Source organism: Orcinus orca, chromosome 9, assembly GCF_937001465.1.
Source record: "Orcinus orca chromosome 9, mOrcOrc1.1, whole genome shotgun sequence".
Taxonomy (NCBI): Eukaryota; Metazoa; Chordata; class Mammalia; order Artiodactyla; family Delphinidae; genus Orcinus; species Orcinus orca.
Genome location: NC_064567.1, coordinates 45,753,106 through 45,771,881, shown reverse-complemented (window position 1 = coordinate 45,771,881; position 18,776 = coordinate 45,753,106). Strand labels below are relative to the sequence as shown.

The window sequence follows — 18,776 nt, the reverse complement described above, 5'->3', positions numbered from 1 at the left end:
GTAAGTTTACAGAGTTAACGCAAACATCACTAAAATCCAGGGGTACACTCTCCATCGTAAGTGCATTTGCAGACGATCTCTGCCCCACCCCTGGCCCTAGGAAACTGCTGACCTGCTTCCCGTTTCTATAAATTTGCCTTTTCTGGACATTGATATCAATGGATTCATACAATATGTCGTCTTTCACATCTGGCTTCTTGTAGAGTGAATTATACTTTCAAAGCTGTTACAGGAGCTGGGTAAAGGAGCCAGTGGAGAAGTCTTCTGCAAGAACTCCATCACAGGAATATTTTCCTCTTATCTTGGGGAAGGTAACAAAGTGAGGTGGGCAGGGGCAGTAACAGTAAGAAGCTAGCAGTGGCCGGCTGGTAACTGCAGAAGCAAGAGCTTGTCCCTGACACTCTGTCTCTTGGTCTGGTTTCCCCTAAATACACACCTGACACTCTGGGACACTGTCCTTTGTTTCTGTTTTCAAGGTCAAACTGGATTCTTTAAAACTCAGAGTTTGGAAGCTCAGTGCTGGTATGTTGCCAACAACTGTCTGGAAGTGGAGAGACCACAGGCACGGAAAGATGATTCCCTGGTCCCCAGACCAGACTGTGGTCCCAATGTTGTGCTCTCTCAGCACCTTGAACTGCTGTTGTCCTTATCACCATTTGCAACTACACATTTGTGTCATTATTTACTGCCAGTCTCCTGCATTAACCTCTGAGGTCCCTGAGGGCAGGAACCATAGCTGGGTCTGCTCCCTATTGTACCCCTGGCATCCAGCACACCCCGCCCTGGCACATGCCGACTACATCATAAATACCTGCTGAACTAATCATTTAACTAAAAGGGGCCCATGGTGCTTTGGAAATAAGGACTGGCAGTCAGGGGTGATAGAAGAATTCTTTGCCTGGAATCAAATTTGGAAAGATCTTCAAGGAAAGAAATGCAAACTTGAATTTGTACAACCACTAAAATGTCTAGATAGGTCAGAAAAGGAAGTCAGAAAGAGGTCAGAACAGAGGTCATTCCTACACTTCCATGGCTCCCTACATAAATCAGACCAGCTATCTGTGGTCAGTTCAATCACAGTTCCCTTGGCTGCACTAGGGTGACAGGGACCAGCTCTCCTTTCTAAAAGGAACACAGCAGCCAAGCCTGCTGCCTGAGGTGGAAGGCAGGGCTGGTCAAGGCGGACCCCGCCTTTATCCCCTGCTGGACCCACACAGATAACATTTCCAAGCCCCGGGGGCCTTGCTTGCTTGGTGGCTGCGGTCTCCCCGGGGGCTGACTCATACCTGGATCGCTGTTGACCACAGCTTTGCTCTGAATGAGCTGGGAAGGGGAGAAGCTGATCTCCGACAGCCAAGGCCTGAGGTCCACGTAAGCGTCTGTGAGTCGCTGTAGCACATAGAGGAAGAACTCGGACACCTCCTCGCCCTTGCTCTGCACCAGGTCCAGAATTCTGCGGACCTAGTGCGGCACAAGCAGTAAGGTGTGAGCCGGCACTAGGGGTGTCTGCCCCCTGGAGAGGCTCCCATGCGGGGCTCTGAGCTCTTACTACAGCCTCGAGCTTGACCGTCCACCCAGCTGGTATGAGATGCTACACGCCAAATGCCCAGGATCTGTAAAATGGACCGCCTGAGCAAGAAACAAACTGCACAGCTCTAGGAAACCAGAGGCTTCCAGGAGCCTAAAAATAGAAAGGTCAGACTCACAGCTAGAGCTGAGCGCCCCCCTGGAATTTCCCTTTCCCTCCTTTTCTCCTTTGCCCTCTTAAGCTAACACTTTTGCTCTCTGGGAATGAGTGCTGAGGGGGAGAAAGTCACCCGTTAGGCATAATGAGTTGGGTGCTGGACCACACAGCCAGGGGACAGCAGACCCCCGCGTAAGGTGTACCTTACAAAAGCTTTTTGTCTTACTAAAAATTCAGGGGAAAAAAACCACAACAGTGTTCTACTGTGCTTTTCCCAGAAACCCTTCTGGTCTCTTCTAAGCCCAACAGGATCATGTTACAAATGAGTTCTGTCACTCCTCTCCCCAAGAAGGAGGTTTTCCTCTTGCCATTCTCTTTTTCAGAAGATGACACAACGCTAAAGTGAAACTAAGGGCTGTGAAGACTTCCCACAGTGGAGTGTGGAAGATTCTTTACCGTGGACCCAGGCTGGGATGCAGCCATTCCTCAACCAGAGGAATTCTCAGAGCCGTTCCCAGCAGTGAGCAGCTCTCCAGAGTTGAAGGGCACGGACTGGGCAGCACTGCTAGTGTTTCCTGCTCGTTTTCTTTTTAAAGAATTCACTCATTTAAAGTGAACTGGAAAACAAGTTGTTTGGGAACCAATACGCACAGCAAGGAGAATGGAGAGGTCAGAAGAGTTTGCTGTGTTTCAGGAACACAGAAGTGAAATACGTAACTCTGGAATGAGCTGGTAACTCAAGCCTTTCTGTGCGGTAGATAAGCCCCGACAGGAAATTCCACCCAATGTACCGCACTCCCAAAGCTCTTCACCCAGGTCAATGGGGAGAAGCCCCGTCTGGCCACCAAGGCTGGCATCCCTGTCACCGGCACCTTGTCGGGCTGCGTGGGGCAGGCACACACGATCTCCACGTCTTCGGCGGAGAAGTACTCATTCTGCAGCAAGTTGTCCAGCAGACACTGAGTGTTGCGGACGTGAGTGACCAGATGCTCCCGGTTGACCTTCAACAATTTGATGTAGGAGTGCGACTCTGACCGGATTATTTCCATCTCACTGCGGCCCTGCTTTTCCATGGTTACAGGAGCAAGTGGCTGCTTTTCCCAAATTCATTTTTGGCTGCATGTGCCTTCCTGGCAGAAGGGCAATCAGGATCCACGGCCACAGCCTCTCAATGCAAACCCTGAAGAGACAGAGGAAGTCACCAACAAAACCAAAGCCATGGGAAAGATCCCTCCCCCTTTCTCCGGTCCTGGAATTTCTCTATTTAGAACAGGAAGGAGTCATACTTACGATATTTGATCTGAGACGCAATAAAGTAAAAATCATAATTTAATTGCTCCTGCTTGTGGGTTACACCACTAGGGTGGATGACCAGAGGTAGACAACACTATTGTTTAACAAAACTTCTTAATTATTATTATTTTTTTAGTGTGCCTCAGTCCTAGATTGGGATAGGGGTGCAAAGGTATATTTTCCAAATTAGGTAACTGGAATTGGAAGTTTCCACGTGCCCTATGAGGGGACAGCACCCAGACTTGGGAGCAGAGGAGCTATGAGGTTGGTGGGAGAGAGGGTCTGAGCACAAAACGGCCCGAGGAGAGCACGAGCCGGCATGAAGTCTCCTGTGGTAGCCACAGCCCACGAACCTGGGAACAGTGATGTGTCAGTCATTACTGCCTGTGCTGGGTTGTGCTGTAGCTCTCCCCACACCCCTGCCCCAGCTCTCCTTATATCTCCAGCCAAGTTGGCTACATACAAGCACCTTAGGGAATGAAGGAGCAGCAATGGCCATTATGGAGTGAAGCAGGACAGAAGAAAGGTGAGAGGGAGAGGTGACAACGTCTCCCTGGAAATCCCTGAAAACCTCATGCATGTGCTGAACTTCCTGCCTCGGTAGGGACAGGGGCCCAAGCTCTTTTATTTGGGTATTAAAAAAATACCTTGAGTTTATCTGCACTACCCCAGAACTGCACTGATTTCTTTCTTTTAGAGTAAGATCTCTCAGCCACTTAATTCTCCAGTCATCCTGTGGATATAAATGGATCACACGCTTGGAAGTAGAAAGGCCTTGAACTGGCCACTTAGTCCTTTGTCTAAAATGCACACACTCTGGAGAGAGAGTTTTAAATGTTTTTTGTAGAACTCAAAAAAAAAAATTCATAGACCTCTAAACATGTATGTTTCATGAGCCCACATATGTTAACATTCAGGTCTAGTGGTTCTCACATTTTTTCCACAAAGTCACATACTAGTCTCCGATCTTTGACACACCTGCATTTTTTCTTCTTTTACCTATCAAGTTGCCAAATGCAAGCCTTATACAGATTCTCAGTGGGACCCCACACAGTAACCTTCCTTTCATAACCTGACTGATTGAGCAAAAGACAGTACATTCTAACATTCTAAACAACAGAAAGGGACTTCCCTGGTGGCGCGGTGGTTAAGAATCCGCCTGCCAACGCAGGAGACATGGGTTTGAGCCCTGGTCCGGGAAGATCCCACATGCTGCGGAGCAACTAAGCCCATGCACCACAACTACTGAGCCCGCGCTCTAGAGCCTGCAAGCCACAACTACTGAGCCCATGCACCACAACTACTAAAGCCTACGTGCTCCAGGGCCCACGTGCCGCAACTACTGAGCCCGTGTGCCATAACTGCTGAAGCCCGAACGCCTAGAGTCCATGCTCCACAACAGGAGAAACCACTGTAACGAGAAGCCCGCGCACCACAACGAATAGTAGCCCCTGCTCGCCACAACTAGAGAAAAGCCTGCGTGCAGCAACGAAGACCCAACGCAGCCAAAAATAAATAAATTTAAAAAAATAAACAACACAAAGGCAAGAGATTCTTACCAAATGGAATTTAAAGGGATGAAAATGAGTGATTAGCTACTATTGCACTAAAAGTATGCTGATTGATTTGACTCTAATTCAGCTTTTTCTATTGTCGTCAATTCTATGACCCACTTAAGGATCCATAGCTTTAGAAAATTAGTTCCCTTAAGGGATACCAGTTGATAATGTTAAATGTATATTTAAATTACTGGTTAATAATACCTTTTTAAGTTTTTGTCATGTGTTCTTTGAAGAAAGTGAGAATATTTTAAAACAACATTCTCTCCTTAAATCTTCAATTTCCAATTTCTTTCTGGAATCTGAAAAGTCAAAAAGAAAAATAAGAGAGAAAGGTTTCTTTGAAAACACTCTTAGGGATTCCCTGGTGGCACAGTGGTTAAGAATCTGCCTGCCAATGCAAGGGACATGGGTTCGAGCCCTGGTCCGGGAAGATCCCACATGCCGGGGAGCAACTAAGCCTGTGTGCCACAACTACTGAGCCTGCGAGCCACAACTACTGAAGCCCACGTGCCTAGAGCCCGTGCTCCGCAACAAGAGAAGCCAACGCGATGAGAAGCCCGCGCACCGCAACAAAGAGTAGCCCCCCCCCCGCTCGCGGCAACTAGAGAAAGCCCACGCACAGCAACGAAGACCCAACACAGCCAAAAATAAATAAATTTATATTAAAAAAAAACACTTGTGCTGAATGGTGAGCAAATAAATGAATGAATGAATGAAATTGGAGAAAGAATAATTTTTTAAATCCACAACTGTAGGATCTCAGAGTACTCTCTTTATCTTCTTCCTTTGGGACAGTGTTTTCGAAATCTCAGTCATTCAGGCACCATAGTCACTTTTCTTGGCCATAATTGAGTCCCATAAGCAAAGTTATTTGCTTAACTTTTTGCTTTAAATTGACTTTACTTTACAACTCAGACTAATTTTAAAGGAAAATTTATATTACCATTGTAAACAAAAAAATCATTTGCAATAAATAGAAAGTAATACAAAAATAAATTCGCTAGAAATAAAATCATGCTATTGTACTCCAGCTCAACAGTGTTGAAAGGTTCTTGGTCTGAGGCCTGTTTTCTCTTAGAAGCATTTGAGAGGTATTAAAGACATAGTAGCACAAGACTGAGACTTTCTCTTTGAGATCATGGTAAATCTGAGAGAGCTGGAAAGGGAATTGCCTTCCCCCCTTGGTGATTCAGGGTTTTTTCATCCTTAGCTCCATTCTTACCAAGGCTTGGAATGGGTGTTATGCAATGCCCCTCCCTCCTCCACTCCCAACCCTCATCCATCCTCACTGTGGGTCCCATTTCACTCCTGGCTTCTGCCTCTTCCAAGCCTGTGATTCCCACAAAACTAGTGACGTGTCTTCCCAGCCCTTCCCCGTAGTATCACCCACAGACATCACTACCTCTTACCATCAAAGGCAGAAACTTAAGGAAAATCCCCTTATTTATGGCCACCTAACCAAAGCAATGAATTACATGTCAGCCAGTTGGCAAGGAGGCTGTCGTTTTGCAACATCCAGAGCTCTGGTTTGAGATTTAATCAGATTTGCAGAGTTTGCTCAATTCAGCAGGAACTTAACAAGGCATGGACGATGGGAAAGGAAACAAAGAGAGCTGATCCTGTCCCGGTAAACAGAATCCAAGGGCAGAGACCAACTCAACATCACGGAACACTGCAGAGAAACTCAGTTCATGGGCATCTGGTTCCCAGAAATACTGATGCCAGAAACGACTCTGAATTGGCTTTTCAGATTAGTTTCTCAGAAAGTCAGCGAGATGGGGGTTAAAGAAGTAAGGTCACTGATAATTCTGTAAATTCAGGAAGAAAATAAGTATAGGACCTAGTGGTTTAGAATGAAGGGAAATTCCTTTCAGTGATTAGATTCAATTTTGCATGCTTGAAAATATCAGAAAATAAGATACAAAAATGCTATTGATCGCACGGTGAGACAGGAACTTTCATACCAGGAATGTAAACGGATGGAAAACTTCCAGAAAGCCATTTGACGTATTTATCAAGAGCCTGTGAAAAGTTTCGATTTAGTAACTTCTCATTCTAGAATTCTGCCTTCTGAAAAGGTTCAGAGGTTCGGACAATTTTTTTTTTTTAAACAAGGGGCTTCCACTGCCAGCTCTGATAAGGTAGCTTGTTGTTCCCACAGAGGGCAACTACAGGTGGGTGGATCAGCAGGTTGGGGTACATTCATACAGTAGAGTGCTATTCAAAAGTAAATGTGAGGGACTTCCTGGTGGCACAGTGGTTAAGAATCCACTTAAACCAGGGGACACAGGTTCAAGCCCTGATCCGGGAAGATCCCACATGCCGCAGAGCAACTAAGGCCATGCACCACAACTACTGAGCCTGTGCTCTAGAGCCTGCAAGCCACAACTACTGAGCCCACGTGCCACAACTACTGAAGCCCATGTGCCTAGAGCCCGTGCTCCACAACAAGAGAAGCCACTGCAATGAGAAGCCCGCGTGCCGCAAGGAAGAGTAGCCCCCGCTCGCCGCAACTAGAGAAAGCCCGCACACAGCAACGAAGACCCAACGCAGCCAAAAATAATTTAAAATAAATTTTAAAATAAATTTGAATGAAATACTAATATGACATGAATGAGTATCAAAGATGTTACGCTGAGAGAAAGAAGACTCAAAAAACCATGTAGTATATGATTCCATTCATATGATTCTAGAAATCTGATCTAGATCAGAGCAGTGGTTTCCTGGGTAGGGGGACAGGAGCAAAGGAGAAATTGACTGCATATTGCTGGGGTGATAGAAATGTTCTTTATCTTGCAGTATCATATATATATATATATATAAAAAATACATGTGTATATATATTATACATACATATACATGTCACATGTGAATATATGTATCACTATGCATAAATGTGTGTATATATGCACATCACATGTGTATGTGTGGTGTGTGCATATACAACATATGTGTATGTATGTATATTATGCATACACACATACATATGATTTGTCAAAAGTCATCAACTTGTACACAGAAAATCTCTGAATGTTACTGTATGGAAAAAAAAACTTCACTGAAGTATTATGTAAAGGCAGAATACATTTCCAGGTAAACAAAAACTGAAAGACATTGTGGCCAGCATAGCTGCACTAAAATAAGTACTGAAGATTCTTCTAGGTAGAAGAAAAATGATCCCAAACTAAAACAAAATGAGAGCAACAGAAAGTTTTAATATGTGGGTAAATATAAATGTATATTGATTGAACAAAACATTATCATCTTGTGGGGTCTAAAATATACGTAGAATTAACATTTAAACAAGGGAGACTGTGCAAGATGGCAGACTAGAAAGGCCCTGAGCTCACCTCCTCCTATGGAACACCTAAATCACAACTATTTGCAGAACCATTGATGAAAATGACTGGAACCTGCCAGAAAATTTCTTATACAACTAAAGATATAAAAAAGGAAGCACAGAGAGGCAGGTAGGAGGGGCAGAGCTGCCATACAGTCAAGTCCCATATCCCTGGCTGGGCAATCCACAAACAGCAGAATAATTATGACCGCACAGGTTCTCCCAAAGGAGTGAGAGGTCCGAGCCGCGTGTCAGGCTCCCAGCCCAGGGGTCCTGCACCAGGAAGATGAGCCCCCAGAACATTTGGCTTTGAAGTTCAGTGGGCTTACTTCCGAGAGTCCAAGAGGGCTGGAGGAAACAGAGACTTCACACTGAAAGGACATATAAAATCTCACATCCTCTGGAACTCAGGGCAGAAGCAGTAATTTGACCTGAGGCTGGGTCAAACCTACCTGCTATTCCTAGCGAGTCTCCTGGAGAGGCAGGAGGCAACTGCAGCTCACCCTGGGGACACAGGCACTGGCAAAAGCCATTTCAGGGAGCTCTTTCTACCATGTGGACACTGGTGCTGGAATCCTCCCTCTAGCTTATTAACCCCAGGCCCCAGCCCCACTTGGGGCACCAGTGCTGGGACACCTCAGGCCAAGCAACTAACAGGGCACGGACACATCCCCACCCACCAACAGAGAGGCTGCTTTAAGACCCTTTGATCCACAACTGCCTCTGGACACAGCCCTGCCCACCAGAGGACCCAGGACCCGGCTCCACACACCAGTACACAGGCACTAGAACCAAGACCACCAGGACCCTCCAGCCGGAGTCCCTGGGACCCAGCTCCACCCAGCAGTGGTCAGGAACCAGCACCAGAATCCCCAGGGCACCAGCCTCACCCACCAGTGAGCCTGCTCTAGCCCCCCCGACCAGCTCCACCCACCAGGGGGCAGACAGCAGTTGCAAGAAAACGACAGTCCTGCAGCCTGCAGACCTCCCCGATCACTAGCTGCTCAGACCCTGCCCTCGGACCAGTTGTGCCCAGGACCCGCCCACTAGCAACACAGCTTCCAGACACCTCAGGTCCTGCAGCCAGACCCCAGGACCCAGCTCTGCCTACCAGTAGGCCAGTACTAGCCCCAGGACCTGGCTTCGCCCACCAGTGGGTAAGCAACAGCCCCCAGGGTCTCCTGGACCCTGACTCAACCCACCAGTAACCCAGCACTAGAATAGTCCCCTGGAGTTCTGCAGTCAGTCACCCCATGACCCAGTCCCACGAACCAGCAGCCAACAGCCTCTGCACAAGGCAGGAACTGGCAACCAAACAGACCAAGGGCCAACCAAGCTTACCAGACTGTCCACATAGTCAGCCCACCACAACAGAAAGACCCACGCAGCCCTCATGGGGGAAGCCCTAGAGCATACAGCTCTGGTGATGAAAGGGAAGTATCCTGAGGCACACAGGTTGTCTACAAAAGGCTTATTCTTCAAGGCTGGGAAATGTAACCAACCTACCAGACACATAAAAAAAAAAACCAAACAAACAGCAACTTAGGCAAAATGAGGCGGCGGAATAACATGTTCCAAAAGAAAATCAAGATAAAAGCCCAGAGAAAGAACTAAGTGAAGTGGACACAGGCAATCTACCTGAGAATGAGTTCAAGGTAACGGTCATAAAGATGATCAAAGAACTCGGAAGAATGGATGCACAGAATGAGGGGTCAGAAGCTTTTAACAAGGAGTTAGAAAATCTAAAGAACCAAACAGACATGAAGAAAACAGTAACAAATAAAAAATACACTAGAAGAACCAACAACAGACTAAATGACACAGAGGAATGGATCGGCGAGCTGGAAGACAGTAGAGGAAATCACTGATGCTGGACAGAAAAAAGCATGAAAAAAAATGAGGACCGTTTAAGAGACCTCTGGGAAAATATCAAACACACCATATTTGCATTACAGGGGTCCCAGAAGGAGAAGGGAGAGAGAAAGGGGCTGAGAACATAATTGAAGGCATACTAACTAAAAACTTCCCTAAACTAGGAAAGGAAACATACATCCATGTCCAGGAGGTACAGAGAGTCCCAAACAGGATCAACTCAAAGGGGAATACACCAACACGCACTGTAATTAAAATGGCAAAAATTAAAGATGATGAGAGAATATTAAAAGCAGCAATGGAAAAGCAACATGTTATGTACAAGGGAACTCCCATAAGGCTATCAGCTGATTTTTCAGCAGTAACTCTGCAGGGCAGAAGAGAGTTGCACAATATAAAGTGATGAAACGGAAAAACCTACAACCAAGAGTCCTCTACCCAGAAAGACTCTCACTCAGATTTCATGGAGAGATCAAAAGCTTTACAGACAAGCAAAAGCTTTTAAAAGAGTTCAGCACCTCCAATCCAGCTTTACAAGAAATGTTAAAGGCACTGCCCTGAGCAAAAATGAGAAGGACACAATTAGCAACATGAAAATCATGAAAGGAAAAAAAATCTCATCAGTAAAGACCAACATATACATGAAAAGATGCTCAACATCACTAATTATTAGAGAAATGCAAATCAAAACTACAATGAGGTATCACCTCACACCGGTCAGAATGGCCATTATCAAAAAATCTAGAAACAATAAATGCTGGAAAGGTGTGGTGAAAAGGGAACCCTCCTGCACTGTTGGTGGGAATGTAAATTGATACAGCCACTATGGAGAACAGTATGGAGGTTCCTTAAAAAACTAAAAATAGAACTACCATATGACCCAGCAATCTCACTACTGGGCATATACCCTGAGAAAACCGTAATTCAAAAAGAGACATGTACCACAATGTTCACTGCAGCACTATTTACAGTAGCCAGGACATGGAAGCAACCTAAATGTCCATCGACAGATGAATGGATAAAGAAGATGTGGCACATGTATACAATGGAATATTACTCAGCCATAAAAAGGAATGAAACTGAGTTATTTGTAGTGAGGTGGATGGACCTAGAGTCTGTCATACAGAGTGAAGTAAGTCAGAAAGAGAGAAACAAATACCATATGCTAACGCATATATATGGAATCTAAAAAAAATGGTACTGTTGAACCTAGTTGCAGGGCAGGAATAAAGAGGTAGACATAGAGAATGGACTTGAGGATATGGGGTGGGAGGGCGAAGCTGGGGCGAAGTGAGAGTAGCGCTGACGATATATACAGTACTGAATGTAAAATAGTTGGCTGGTGGGAAGCAGCAGCACAGCACAGGGAGATTGGCTCAGTGCTTTGTGATGACCTAGAGGGTGGGATAGGGAGGATGGGAGGGAGGCTCAAGAGGGAGGGGATATGGCTGATTCGCTTTGTTGTGCAAACAGAAACTAACACAGTATTGTGAAGCAATTATACTCCAATAAAGATCTATTAAAGAAAAAAACAAGACAAACATATAGTAAAAGTAGGAAATCATCCACACACAAAACTAATAGGAAGGTTAAAAGACAAAAGTAGTAAAATTACTTATATCAACCATAAGCAGTTAAGGGATACACAGAACAATTAAATGTAAAACATGATATCCAAAACACTAACCATGAGGGGAGGAGAGTACAAACACAGAGTTGTTAAAATGCATTTGTTAAGAGATCAGCAACTTAAAACAATCACATATATACATAGATAGATAGACAGATTGCTATATATAAACCTCACAGTAACCACAAAACAAAAATCTAAATTAGATACACACACAAAAAAGAAAAAGGAATCCAAACATAATACTAAAGATAGTCTTCAAATCACAAGAGAACAAAAGAAGAAATGAACAAAATGACCTAAAATACAATCCCCAATTAACAAAGTGACAATAAGAACACAATATCAATAATTACTTTAAATGTAAATGGAACAAATGCTCCAATCAAGACATAGAGTGGCTGAATGGAAACAAAAAAAGACCCCTATATATGCTGCCTACAAGACACTCACTTCAAATCTAGAGACACACACAGGATGAAAGTGAGGGGATGGAAAAAGGTATTCCATGCAAATGGAAAGCAAAAGAAAGCCAAGGTAGCAATACTTATATCGGACAAAATAGACTTTAAAATAAAGACTGTTATAAGAGACAAAGAAGGACATTACCTAATGATCAAGGAATCAATCCAAAAAATATAACAATTGTAAATATATATACACCCAACATAGGAGCACATAAACACATAAAGCAAATATTAAAAGACATAAAGGGAGAAACTGAGAATAGCACAATAATATTAGGGGACTTTTAACACCCCACTTACATCAATGGACAGGTCATCCAGACAGAAAACCAATAAGAAAACACTGGCATTAAACGACACATTAAACCAGGTGGACTTAATAGATATATATAGGGCATTCCATCCAAAAGCAGAAGAATACATATTTTTCAAGTACACATGGAACATTCTCCAGGACAGATCACATGTGAGGCCACAAAACAAACTTCAGTAAATTTAAGAAGACTGAAATCATATCAAGCATCTTTTCCCACCACAATGCTATGAGACTAGAAATCAACTACAAGAAAAAAACTGCAAAAAACACAAACACTTGGAGGCTAAACAATATGCTACTACACAACAAATGGATCACCAAAGAAATCAAAGAGGAAATCCAAAATACCTGGAGACAAATGAAAACAAAAACACAATGATCCAAAATCTATGGGACACAGCAAAAACAGTACTAAGAGAGAACTTTATAGCAATACAAGCTTACCTCAGGAAACAAGAAAAATCTCAAATAAAAAACCTAACCTTATACCTCAGGGAGCTAAAAAAAGAACAAACAGGGCTTCCCTGGTGGCGCAGTGGTTGAGAGTCCGCCTGCCGATGCAGGGGACGCGAGTTCGTGCCCCGGTTCGGGAAGATCCCGCATGCCGCGGAGCAGCTGGGCCCGTGATCCATGGTCGCTGAGCCTGCGCGTCCGGAGCCTGTGCTCTGCGACAGGAGAGGCCACAACAGTGAGAGGCCCGTGTACTGCAAAAAAAAAAAAAAAAAGAAAGAAAGAAAAAGAACAAACAAAATCTGAAGTTAGTAGAAGGAAAGAAATCATAAAGGTTAGTGCAGAAATAAGTGAAATAGAGACTAAAAGAACAGAAAAGATCAATGAAACTTAGAGCTGGCTCTTTGAAAAGATAAACTAATAAACCTTTAGCCAGACTCATCAAAAAAGACAGAGAGAGAGAGGCCAAATCAATACAATCAGAAATGAAAAAGAAATTTCAACCAACACAACAGAGATACAAAGGATCATAAGGGAATACTGAGAACAACTATATGCCAATAAAATGGATAATCTAGAAAAAATGGACAAATTCCTAGAAATGTACCATCTCCCAAGACTGAACCAGGAATAGAAAATATGAACAGACCAATTGCCAGTAATGAAATTGAATCAGTAACTTAAAAAAAAAAACTCCCAACAAACAAAAGTCCAGGACCAGATGGCTTCACAGGTGAATTGTACCAAGCATTTAAAGAAAAGTTAACACCTATACTCAAACTATTCCAAAATATTACAAAGGAAGGAATGCTTCTGAACTCACTCTACAAGGCCAGCATCACCCTGATACCAAAACCAGACAAAGATATCACACAAAAGAAAGTTACAGGCCAATATCACCGATTAACATAGACACAAAAATCCTCAACAAAATATTAACAAACCAAATCCAACAACTCTTTAAAAAAAATCATACACCATGATCAAGTGGAATTTATCCCAGGGATGCAAGGATTTTTCAATATCTGCAAAATCAATCAATGTGTTATACCATATTAACAAATTGAAGAATAAAAACCATATGATCATCTCAACAGATTCAGAAAAAGCTTTTGACAAAATTCAACATCGTTTACAATAAAAACTCTCCAGAAAGAGGGCAGAGGGAACATACTTCAACATAATAAAGGCCATATATGACAAGTCCACAGCTAACATCATACTCAGTGGTGAGAATCTGAAAGCATTTACACTAAGGTTAGGAAGAAGACAAGGATACCAACTCCTGCCACTTTTATCCAACATAGTATTGAAGTCCTAGAGACAGCAATGAGACAAGAAATAAAAGGAATCCAAATTGGTAAAGAAGAAGTAAAACGGTCACTGCTTGCAGATGACATGACTATACATAGAGAACCCTAAAGATGCCACCAAAAAACTACTAGAGCTCATCAATGAACTCAGTAAAGTTGCAGCATACAAAATTAAAATACAGAAATCTGTTGCATTTCTATACACTAACAACAAACTACCAGAAAGAGAAGTTAAGGAAACAATCCCATTTAGCACTGCATGAAAAAGAATAAAATACCTAGGAATAAACGTACCTAAGGAGGTAAAAGACCTGTACTCGGAAAACCATAGGACACTGATTGAAAAGACTGAAGATGATACAAACATACAGATATACCATGGTTGGGGCTTCCCTGGTGGCGCAGTGGTTAAGAATCTGCCTGCCAATGCAGGGGACACGGGTTCGAGCCATGGTCCAGGAAGATCCCACATGCCACAGAGTAACTAAGCCCATGTGCCACAACTACTGAGCCTGAGCTCTAGAGCCCATAAGCCACAACTACTGAGCCCATGTGCCATAACTACTGAAGTCTGCACACCTAGAGCCTGTGCTCTGCAACAAGAGAAGCCACCACAATGAGAAGCCCGTGCACTGCAACGAAGAGTAGCCCCAGCTCACCGCAACTAGAGAAAGCGCACACGTAGCAACGAAGACCCAACGCAGCCAAAAATAAGTAAATAAATAAAATAAACCAATTTTTTTAAGAAGTGAATGTCTTGAAAAAAAGATATTCCATGGTCATGGATTGGGAGAATTATTATTGTTAAAAACGACCATACTACACAAGGCAATCTACAGATTCAATGCAATCCCTATCAGAATACCAGTGGCTGAGCATGGGATGAAGATGGCAGAATAGCAGGATATGAAGCTCACCTTCTCCCACAAATACATCAAAAATACATCTACCTGTGGAACGATTCTCACAGAATGTCTACTGAATGTTGGAAGAATACTTCAGACTGCTGAAAGGGCAAGAAAATCTCCATGTGACCAGGTAGGAAATAGAAAAAATAGAAAGCGAGAAAGGTCTCACGACAGCACCTGTGCTCCTGGGAGGGAGCTGTGCAAGAGGAAAGGTCCCTGCACCCTGGGAAGCCCCCTCACCAGTGGGGAGATCTGCTGGGACAGAAAGGGAGCTTCAGAGCCTCGTAGGAGAGCGCTGCTGCTTTGCAGCAGCCAGAGCAGAGGGAGAACTACACAGATGGTCAGTGCTGCCGCCCTGCACTGCCCTGCACTCCCCAGCCTAAGACAGGCATCCGCCAGTACGGGCGGGGGCTGGTGCTGGAACCTGGGCTTCAGAGATCGGAACCGGGGAGAGGACTGGGGTTGGCCATGTGAAGATGGCCTGGGTGGGGGGGGGCTGGAATCCAGTGCAACCATGGCTGGGGGCGTACGCAGAGGAGGTTTGGGCCAACTTAGAGACCAGTCGCCACTGTTTGGGGAGTGCATGAGGGGAGGCGCGGGACCCAGACTGTAGCCTTTTACCCTGTGCACGTGCTCACAGAGGGCAGGACACTGCCTGCCCAGGCTGCAGGAGCAGTCGTGAGCCACCACCACCCCCTTGCAGACTCCAGGAGTGGTTGGGAGCCACTGCCGCCTCCCTCCTGGACCCCAGGAGTGGTCATGAGCCACCACCTCTGTCCCTATCATGTGCTCTGGGGGTGCACCTGAGATGCCACCACTGCCAAGAACCCCAGGGCCGGGCACCAGCCACAACATCTGCACACCCCTTATCAAGGGGAGAATAACCAACACACACCGAGGAAAGAGGCGACAGGCATCCATACTAAAAACAGCCCTGGCACCAAATATATTCAACCCACACGAGTTACACAGGGACACCCCCACATATAAACAGCCTTCCAAGACCACACCAGATAATCGTTTCTCCTAAACTCAAGTAAGAGAACTAGAAGTAAAATGAAGCTGAGGAACCACTCCCAGGTAAGAGACCAACAGCATTCCCCTGAAAGAACATGCAGTGAAGCAGACCTCTCCAGACTAGTAGACACTGATTTCAAAAAGGAGACAATGAAAATACTGAAGGAATTAAGAAACACTATCAATGGAAATGCAGAGTACTGTAAAAAGGAACCAGAAACTATAAAGAGGAACCAAAAAATATAAAACTCATTTGCAGGGAATTCCCTGGCAGTCCAGTGGTTAGGGCTTGGCACTTTCACTGCTGAGGGCTGGTTCAATCCCTGTGGGAACTGGGATCCCACAAGCCACACAGCATGGCCAAAAAAGAAAAAAAAAAAATTCATTTGCAGAGACAAAAGCTGAGCTAAAGGCACAGAATAGCAGAATAGCATGGGATAGCAGAATGAATAATGCAGAAAAACAAATAAGTGACCTGGAAGACAGGATAATGGAAATCACCCAATCAGGATATCAGACAGAAAGCCAAATTAAAAAAAAACAATGAAAGCAATATAAGAGACCTATGGGATAATATAAAACATACATATAATAGGGATTCCAGAAGGAGAAGAAAGAGAAAAGGGGATCGAAAATGTATTTGAAGAATTATGGCTGAAAACTTTCCAAACATAAAGAAGGAAACATATCCAGGTACAGGAAGCACAGAGAGTCCCAAACAAGATAAACCCAAACAGACCTACACCAAGACGTAATAAAAATGGCAAAAGTTAAAGATAAAGAGAGGATTCTAAAGGCAGCAAGAAAAAACAAAGAGTTAATTACAAGGTAATGCCCACAAGGCTATCAGCTGACTTCTCTACAAAAACACTGCAGGCCAGAAGGGAGTGGCAAGATATATTCAAAATACTAAAAGGGAAAAATCTGCCACCTAGGATACTCTACACCCAGCAACATTATCATTTAGAATAGAAGGAGAGACAATTTCTCAGACAAGCAAAAACTAACAGAATACAGCAATACTAAACCTATCCTAAAGGATATATTGAAAGGTCTTCTCTAAATAGAAAAAAAGTAAGAACCTATAGGAAAGAAAAAAATCACAATCGGAAAATAAATCACTTAAATAAGCCAGTACACAGATTTAAAAAGTTTCTGTGAAAGTGATGATAACAACAATGAACAGCAAAAGGATGAGAATGAAGGTGTAAAAGAGGACATCAAAACCACAAAATGTGGGGGAGGGGAGTAAGAAAATGTAGATTTTTTTTTTTTTCCTAGAATGTGTTTGAGCCTATATGACTACCAGTCTAAGGCAAGTAGACATAGGAATAGGTTAACATACTTGAAAAACAGGGTAACCACACATCAAAAACATACAATAGCTTCACAAAAGCCAAAAGGAAGAGAACGTAAGTATAATACGAAAAAAAAAAAGGTCATCAAACCCCCAAAGGAAAAAGAAAAAGAAAGGGACAAAGATAACATATAAAATCAATGGGAAAACAAGGTTTAAAAATGGCAATAGGGCTTCCCTGGTGGCGCAGTGGTTGAGAGTCCGCCTGCCGATGCATGGGACACCGGTTCGTGCCCCGGTCCAGGAAGATCCCACATGCCATGGAGTGGCTAGGCCCGTGAGCCATGGCCACTGAGCCTGCGCATCCGGAGCCTGAGCTCCACAAAGGAAGAGGCCACAAGAGTGAGAGGCCCGCGTACCGCAAAAAAAAAAAAAAAAAAAAGGCAATAAATACATATCTATCAATAATTACCTCAAATGTCAATGGACTAAATGGTCCAATCAAAAGACACCGAGTGGCAGATTGGATAAAAACATAAGAGCCTAAAATATGCTGCCTACAAGAGATGCACTTTAGGACAAAGGACACACATAGATTGAAAGTGAGGGGGTAGAAAAAGATATATCATGAAAAGGTGGGGATCACAATACTCATATGAGACTAAATAGACTTCAAAACAAAGGCTATAAAGAAAGATAAAGAAGGACACTATATAGTAATAAAAGGATCAATACAAGAAGAGGATTTTACACTTGTCAACATATATGCACCTAATATAGGAGCACCCAAATGCATAAAACAAATACTAACAGACATAATAGGAGAAACTGACAGGAATACAATAATAGTAGGAGACTTTAACACCACACTCACATCAATGGACAGGTCTTCCAGACAGAAAATCAATAAGGCAACAGAGATCCTAAATGATACAATAGAACAGTTAGACTTAATTGATATTTTCAGGACATTACCTCCAAAAAAACCAGAATACACATTCTTTTCAAGTGCACATGGAACATTCTCTAGGGCTGATCACATACTAAGGTTCGAAACAAGCCTCAACAAATTTAAGAGTATAGAAATTATCTCAAGCATCTTTTCTGACCACAATGGCATGAAACTAGAAATTAACCACAGAAAAAGAAATGAGAAAAAATAAATGATTACATGGAGACTAAACATGGCACTAAACAACCAATGGGTCAACAATGAAATCACAGAGGAAATTTTAAAATACCTTGAGACAAATGACAATGAAAATACAACCATACAAAAATCTATGGGATACAGCAAAAGCAGTTCTTAGAGCGAAGTTCATAGTGATACATACAGGCCTTTCTCAAAAAACAAGAAAAATCTACAATAAACAACCTAACCTACCACTTAAAAGAATTTAAAAAACAAGAGCAAACAAAACCTAAAGTCAGCAGAAGGAAGGAAATAATAAAGATCAGAGAGGAAATAAAATAGAGATAAAAAAAACCAATAAAACCAAGAGCTGGTTCTTTGAAAGGATACACAAGATTGACAAGCCTCTGGCCAGGCTCACCAAGAAGAAAAGATAGAGAACCCAAATAAACAAAATAAGAAAAAGAGACATAACAACTGATAGCAAAGAAATAC

The 18,776-nt window shown here is 43.4% G+C and overlaps 1 protein-coding gene across 5 annotated transcripts in view; it reads right to left on the bottom strand.

The window, feature by feature from the left end:
* Window positions 1-18,776, bottom strand: part of NOD1 (nucleotide binding oligomerization domain containing 1) — a 112,143-nt gene that overhangs the window by 43,513 nt on the left and 49,854 nt on the right. For 2 of the 5 annotated variants that reach the window (XM_033428325.2, XM_004269945.4), the window contains exons 2-3: window positions 2,557-2,864; window positions 1,287-1,461 (exon numbers count right to left, since the gene is read on the bottom strand). In XM_033428325.2, coding sequence (XP_033284216.2) covers window positions 1,287-1,461; window positions 2,557-2,757 — 376 coding nt within the window. In that variant the 5' untranslated portion in view covers window positions 2,758-2,864. The other 3 variants (XM_033428323.2, XM_033428326.2, XM_033428327.2) reach the window with 3 other exon arrangements.